Genomic DNA, 8423 nt, shown 5'->3' on the forward strand with positions numbered 1-8423 from the left:
ACTTTTGTGTATATCACGCACTTCACTAATTGGCTTAACACACTCAACACTGCAAGTTGAGGAACCATTAATATTTTTCTTAGAGGAAAAAAAAAAAGGGTAGACACAAATACAAATTTCATCCTAACTAGCCAGATGATCTCTCCAAAATTTGTCTGTAGTATTTACAATAATACAGATTTTATTCAGTACATGATTACACTTTGAAAAGACCTGAATTATTTCTGTTTGACAGAATCTGACAAGAGTGAATATTACCCACAGAAAGATGAGATGCAAAACAAAGGAATGATTTGACTCTCTGTGAAGAGACCCCATTTTAAAACATGGGGTTTGATTTCAAATGCGAGCCAGTCCAAAACAGATTTTCCTGATGTTCAGAGTGCTTAGTCATTAGGTGGTGGTGTGCATCCTGTCACAGTCTCACCCTACCATGACAACATGAAAATGATCATTACCCAGAAGCTGCTGTCACATTTATACCAGATGGCAGAGACAGACAGAAAGGGGCATGACGAGATGATGATGAAAAACATCCTTCTGGAGGACGTTGGAACAACCGTGTTCCTTATGGAGACCCTTGAGTGTTTCCACTAAGATAAAAAATCCATCATAAATACATGATGTCTTGAATGTGACATCTGACGAGAGGCTGCAGTTTCACTGACAGATGAGACTGTGTGCTTTTACATATTCTATACGTACAGCACGGTCACATTCAAATTGTGTGACATAGAATATCTACCATTTTACTATACTACATGCTGTGCATGAACATAAACTGGTCAGAGTACAACTTCATCTGTTTCTGCTTAAGGGAGCATGTCCTTCTTTTCTTTCCACTGCAGAATTTTCTCACTCTGTAGCTCATTCTCACTTTCTCTCCCTCACTTCTCTCATTTGCATCTTGCAGCAAAAGCCAATCAATGAAGTCAATTACAGGAGTCAGTATGTTGAAATGCAGTTGCACCCAAAAATGTGCTACTGTTTCCAGGCAAACTATTCTTTGTGCAAATAAGCTGCCATATTTTCCCCTGAGTACAACGCCATCAGTTTCCTAGGGGTCAGTGACAGAACTAACCAATGGCAGAGGGGTAAAACCTTAAGTACTGCTATAGTCTGCCCACTAACCAGCAGCCAGGAATATACTAATCTTTTCTCCTTTTCTCTTGCTTGTCTCTATCTCACCCCCTTTTCCTTTTTCTTTCTGCAACTTCCTGCTGAGCCAAACAACCCTTTTTATCCACTTTCTATGGCTTTAATCAGCTGTAAGCACATGAGTGTGTGTATGGTGTGCATTATGAGCTGAAACAGGTTTCAGCCCCACATGAGTCAACGATCCTGTGAAAATTGGTTTATTTGCATTTTCTACTAGCAATATCAAACTGATTTTTGGAGCTTGCCAATGCAAAGCTTACGATGCTGGGCTGTTGTGGATGGTTGCCAATATGTTGCTACGTAGTTGCTAAGTGTTTTTTAACTTGATGTGATTGGCTGTAAGCTTATGGTGTTTTTAGGTCATTGCTAAAGTGTTCCGGTTCAAGTCTCTTCTTCAATCTAAAGGAGTGTTTTACTTTACACAGTAAAAGTTAGTTAGAACGTTTTTTTTACACTAAAACACATATTGTTTATGTGGCTATACTACTGAAACAGTGAGTATTTTAACTTCCATTTAGTGTTTCCAATCCGATCTCATGAGAAAATGAGCCATTACATTATGTCCACCCCCAGCCCTCCTGACAACCGAATGGTGCTGCAGGTGCAGTTCACGGAGCAGCGTATAAACCACCGGAGGACTGGCTTTCGCTCAGTAGAGTGTTCTGTGTCAGAATGGGAAAAGCTGCTGATTTATTGGAGTTTGCTAAAGGGCAAATTGTGATGGCACAGTGCCTGTGAACTTCGATCTCAGAAACAATGCGCCTTGAGTGTTGTTCACATGCTGCTGTAGTGAGTACGTATCAAAAGTGATGCACGGATGGCCAAACGACGAACCACCGTCCATCCGTGTGTCGTCCGTAGCGCACTGATGCCAGAAGGCAACAGAGAGTGTCGCGTATTGTTCACAGCGACCACAGGGCCACAGTGCGTCAAATCACCAGCAGCTACAACAGTAGTGACCAGGGCAATGTGTCACAGAACAGAATTTATCACAGCCTTATGCATATGGGCCTGCGTTGCCGACAGTCCCCATGCTAACTGCACACACTATTGCCAAATGGGCCCAAGATCATTGAGATTGGACCGTGAAGTGGCCTGGTCTGACGAATCAACATTCAACATTCTTGGTGCATCACGTTGATAGCCGAGCATGGATTACCAGCATAGGCTATGGCACACTGATGCACTGTTAGGCAGGGACAGCCTGGTAGTGGTGGTGTTATGCTGTAGGTAGGGCTGGGCCATTTTTCTGATTTTATCAGTTAATTCGGATGTAATGTTTTGACAGTTTTATTTTTTAGAAAAAGAGGAATCATGATTTTGAATAGAAATATTACCAAATGTTAGAATTTGACACTTTGACAATATGCCAATGATAAGAGTAAAAACGGCATGTCAGCGGACATGATTAACCGCTCGTGTGTGACGTGCTCATATCACTAGGCACCATTCACACAGAATGCGCTTTTGTGTTGAGAAAGATGCGACTCAGGCAGTGGAATAGGAAAAACATGCAAGAAGATGCGAGAACTTCTTTTAACTTGAGCACTGCGTTTTTAGAATGCTGTTTTATGCATGAGATGCTGCAAGAGACGCGAATGCAACAGTTAAACATGTCCATGTTTACATAGAAAAAAACAATAGAAAAACAGCACAATCAAATAACAAAACTGTCAAGAACTATTACTGTATGTCTGATATTTCACCTTCGCATCCTGATGGCAGGCTGAAAGCCGCTGTTCATTGTTTTTACAGAACATTTATAGTTAATAACAGTCTGCTGGTGTTATACCTTTGTTATTTTGAATTTGAATTACCTTGACTTTTAAGATTTTTTTAAAAGCATTTTCCTCGTATTATTTCTAAACATATAATATGTATAAGACAAGTTTGTACAAGATGTAGTTGTAGTTAATACATTTTTTCTACAAAGATATTTAAGTGATTAGTTAAGAAAAAGAAAAGAAAAAGTTACTTGAATAACATTGTAGTTACATTTTTAAGTTGATTAGTTAAAAATCATAAAAAATCGAGAATCGGTCAAACGCTCTAAAAACAAAAATTGTGATTTTAAAGGCATCCTATTATGCTCTTCCACAAAGTCTTGATTTTGTTTTGGGGGTGAAGTAGAACATGCGCTGGCTTGGTGGTTCAAAAACGCATTTTTTCACATAATTTACATTATTACAATAACTTTCTCCCCGGCCTGGCACAAATGGCTCGATTAGTTCCAGGTTTGATGAAGGCCTGCCCTCCGAAAAACTAAATGTGTTGTGATTGATTAGCTGTCCCAGTGCGTTGTGATTGGCGAACAGCTTAGACGGTGTTTCAGTACTTTTAGTCATTTCAGTTGTTAGCGCAAGCTAGACTATTCCGATTCTTATGTTTTAAATATGGATGTTTTTCTTACAAAAATGCCATGTGAGGCACTATTTAATATGGATGGATGCACTTTATTGGACTTGTTTTGGACTGATGAAGAGAAACACCCATCTATGCCGTTCTAAAGTTCGGAAGTGGCAGGATAATTTTATTATAACTCTGATTGGATTGGTCTCAAAGAAGGACGTCATATACACCCGATGCGTGGAGGGTGAGTTAATATGCTATTATAGTGTTGGGTCATTTCGTCAGTCTGTGAGATAGCCGATACATGATATTATTAATTAAAATTTAGTGCTAATTTATTTAATTATTTACATGCTTAGTTTCATTGCCCGAAACCAGCTCCAGCACAAGGCTAAAGCAGCCTAATGTTTTTGATATGACAACAGTTGAATAAAAACATTGTAAGTTACTAATTATAATTAATGGCTAGAATTCATGTGAATGAATCGATCTCATAGAATACGTAAGAATTTAACATTTTAGCAAATAGTTGGCAAATTCATATGATTTGATTTATACGAAAACATGATTTTTAGAAAAGAGTAAGCATGAAGATCCACTCTTAAACCTAACTCAATAAAGCATAGATCATATGAAAATGCACAAATGAGATTGTATGAATTCATGTGTTTGGCACCAATTTGCCAAAAAAAAAAAAAAAGTTAAGAACTGCCAATAAGAGTGTGTTGGTGGTTCATTGCATCTCTCCTGCTTCATGACATTATGACAAACTCAAATGCATTTAAAACTTCATTTAGATTGATTATGGTTCTGTACTTTTATGTCCACTTCTATCATTCACAAAACCCACACCCACTTATCCAAACCATTAATAAGACGCATGACTGTTTACAGTAGCTCAGTGGTCAATAGCACATAGCAACAACCCCTTACTCCCTATTAATCACATATAGAGCCAGAGCTACATGACATGTTGTTACTGACTTAGCACTAAGCTAAGCACATTTGCACCTGTATTTGAGAGACGTGCGTAATTAAAGCCCTGGGGGCCCAATCTTGATTTCACCGCTGAATCCTTGAACCTGGCGCTCTCTAGTCTATTCCTAGTTCAGGATCAGAGGTCCCCCCTCCGAGCAGTCATTACTCATCTCTCTCACACACACAATCTCTCTCTTCCCCAAAGACCACTGACCTGTGCACTCAACTTACAACTGCTGCCAACCACTGCAGCCCTGCCAGCAAAAAAAAAAAAAAAAACCACACAGGAGCTACATGGGTGGCAAAGAACTGAAAAGAAGAAAGAGGTTCTAGTTACCAAGAAAGCAAAGACCACTAATTTAGCATTTAAATAGTTCTGTCCTACTGGTGCTATTGTAATTTTGTGAAAGACAGTTTCATCAATACAGTCTGCTCCAAAAGAGCATCAATATTATCATGACAATACCATGTCCACCATGAGCTGATCCATTGGCACAGCGCCCTCTACAACCCTCGCCTCCCAGCCAAACAGAATCGGGCGGGTGACAAATTCTCTCAATGTCAACCAGCTCTGCCAGCAGCACTAAACATCACATCTGTGCCCATTCCAGCCCAAAGGAGTTTGAGGGAGAGTTGCTAAGCAACTTACATAATCTTTATGTGCTTCACATTATCACAAAAGTCTGCGGTTGAGTAGCACTGAGTGAATCGAGGTCTTACTTGCCCTATCACCCCATTGATCATCGCACGGCCAGTCAGAGGCGTGTGATTGTCATCTCTGAGTGAATGGATTTGTACCGGAGGAAGGAGCAATATCTCTGATTGTTGCTGATCTCTCTCTCACTCAAGCCTCTGCACTGTTAAGAGCTTGTGAATTAAACTTGCGTAACAGTGTACGATTAAGTATGAAGCATGTTTAAACGTATGTTTCATATAGAGTTTCCATCTAGTAGCAGAATTCGGAAAGAGAATAGAATAGAATAGAATAGAATAGAGTAGAACAGAATAGAGTAGAGTAGAGTAGAATAGAATTGAATTGAATTCATGTTTACTCATGTACATGTACACAATTACAGAATAGGCTGAAATAGAATATAGAATTAAAATAGAATTCTTACTGCTAGGAATGGCAGAATAGAATGGCATTACTGTTTACTTCTATATAATAGCAGCATTCTATTCAATTCTTTTCTATTCTGATTAAGTCTAATTTAATCTAATAATAACAGGAATGCTATTCTATTTTGTTCAGTACACTAAATAAAAGAATATGGCTATATTAGATAGAATAACGTTTCAGTTTGCTTTGTATTACAGAATAGAAATAATTTTGTTCAGTATGCCAAAACACAGAATAGAACAGAACATAACAGAATAGAATAGCATTTCAGTTTACTTTGTATTACGAAACTGAATAGAATTCCATTCTGAAGTATACAAGTCAGAATAGAATAGAATAAAATAGAATAGAATAGAACAGAATAGAACAGAACAGAACAGAATTCATGTTTACTCAGTACACAATTACAGAATAGGCTGAAATAAAACTGAATATAGAATTGAAATAGAATTCTTCTTACTACTAAGAATGGCAGAATAGAACGGCATTGCTGTTTACTTCTATAGAATAGCAGCATTCTATTATATTCTATTCTGATCAAGTCTAATTTAATCTAATAATAACAGGAATGCTATTCTATTTTGTTAAATACACTAAATAATAGAATATGGCTATATGAGATAAAATAACATTTCAGTTTGCTTTGTATTACAGGTTATGTATTAGAAATGATTTTGTTCAGTATGCCAAAACACAGAATAGAATAGAATAGAATAGAATAGAATAGAATAGAATACCATTTCAGTTTAGAATAGAATAGAACAGAATAGAATAGCATGGAATTCTGGTTTACTTTGCATTACAGAACAGAGTAGAATAGAATATAGTAAAATTATAGAATAGAATACTTCCTGTTTACTTTGTATTACAGAAGCATTCTATTCCATTTTATTCTACGAGCAAGTGTAGCCTAATCACCTTTACTCTATTTTGTAATTTGGTGTAATAAGTAGACAAGAAAGAAAGTCCATACTTTTCTATTCCGTAATTCATAAAACAAGGTAGACAGGAATAATACTCTACTCTGTTTTTTTTTTTTTTTTTTTTATAGAAAGTAAACAGGAATTACACATTATTATGCTCTGCTCTGTAATACAAAGTAAACTGGTCTTCCAGTCTGGTCTATTTTTATGTTATACTATTAATTTTACACTGTATGCAGAATTATAGAATAGAACAGTATAGAATTGCATCCTTCTCTACCTGTTTACTGAGTTCGGATTAGACTAGACTAGACAGGATAGCTGTATATACCATAGCACACATTCAGACGGGACATGGTGCAGATCCACCAGGTGATTCGATGTGATTCTGTGCAAGTGCTGTCCTGATTTATTTATGACCTGCAATACATCCCGTTCTTGTAGGTGTCATTAAAAGCAAGACGCGTATTCTCACGTTTTTGTGTTGATGACTCAAGCTAAAGATGCTGATGCTGATGTTGGGCCACTCTTACCTCAACGCTGAAATGCTGGTCTTCGGCCGCTGAACAGCACATCCACACAGCGTGATGGAGCCACAACAGCACCGCATACACACAGTCCAGCCTTCGCTTTTTAAGCAACGTACTGTTCATATTTGTAGATTCGCTTGATTTCCCGATTTCACTTTTGTCGATGACTGTTTATGTCTCTATCCTCGTATGTCAGTTAAGCAAGTGGCATTTTGGACCAAAGATGAAACCATCGGAGCGCGGAGAAGCATCGGCGTCCGCACATTTTGTCATTTGGCTGGCAATACACATTCCATCTTGCCTATATGATGCACTATTTCGAGGCATTTCTTCTGCTTTGAAGCGTTACCTTGGCGAACAGGCAGGTTGCTTTTCTATATTGAGCAGCATCCAGAGCGTAAGCACTGCGCATGCGCTCTGACTCACTGGGCAGTGATGCTTGTTGACTAGTAGGCACCATTCATTCCGTCTTCATTCTTTTTTTCTCTCCTGTCAATCACAGATCAATGAAGGTGTAAAAATGGGTCTTAGGTAGGCGGGACGCTGAAACGGCTGACACTGATGGTAACCTCTGGCAGTCAGCCGTTAAATTGGGCCAGTGTCAGTTTTCCCAGCGGTCAAGCATCCTTCTGTTTAATAAGATCATAATAATATGAATAGACCACTGATTCCAGAGTACTGGGCTGAACAAGTAATAAATATGTGTATGGATCAAGGAATTATTGATCAATCTGTTTCATATTTATTTTCTGTTTGGGTGCAACCTTAGGATTTATTTTTTAATTTTTTTTTTTATTTGGTTTACAACCCTTATATACAAAAAAATAATTAATTAGCCTAGATTTTTTTTTATAAATACTCACGAATATGGAAGTGTTTTAGTTACCAGAACATACTGGGAACGTTTTTGTTTATAAAATAAAATCTAAAAATAAACATTAGAGAACATTCTGTATATGTTGTCTTTAGGTCTCTCTGTCTGTCTCTCTCTCTCACACACACACGCACACACATATGCAAACATACACACAAACACACACACACACGTACGAAAAAACGGCCCTTTGAAACGTTACAAAACCCCAGGAGAAGATTCCTAGTATGTTAAAACAGCCTGAAATAGCATAAAAAATAAATAAAATAAGTAGCGTAGTAGTAGTAATGTTCTGTGTTTGCTGTTTTTTTTTTTTAATCATGAATATTTTGAGGCATTAAATAATTAATTATTTTATTTGTGTAACACAGAATTTGGGGGGGAGGGGTGTTGGAAATTTGTCAGATCTGGGAATGGACAGCGGAGATTTTATGCCCACCACAAGATGGGGGTGGTTCACTATATTAAGAAATTTACAGATTTCTTTTCAG

General features: G+C 37.7%; 1 protein-coding gene across 2 annotated transcripts in view; it reads right to left on the reverse strand.

The window, feature by feature from the left end:
- The window catches only part of mmp16b (matrix metallopeptidase 16b (membrane-inserted)), a 33677-nt gene extending 26220 nt beyond the window's left edge, over window positions 1-7457 (reverse strand). For both annotated transcript variants that reach the window (XM_051094871.1, XM_051094866.1), the window contains exon 1: window positions 7062-7457. In XM_051094871.1, coding sequence (XP_050950828.1) covers window positions 7062-7181 — 120 coding nt within the window. In that variant the 5' untranslated portion in view covers window positions 7182-7457. The remainder of the gene's footprint in view (window positions 1-7061) is intronic.
- Window positions 7458-8423: the final 966 nt, after the last annotated feature.

This window comes from Labeo rohita, chromosome 2, assembly GCF_022985175.1.
Source record: "Labeo rohita strain BAU-BD-2019 chromosome 2, IGBB_LRoh.1.0, whole genome shotgun sequence".
Taxonomy (NCBI): Eukaryota; Metazoa; Chordata; class Actinopteri; order Cypriniformes; family Cyprinidae; genus Labeo; species Labeo rohita.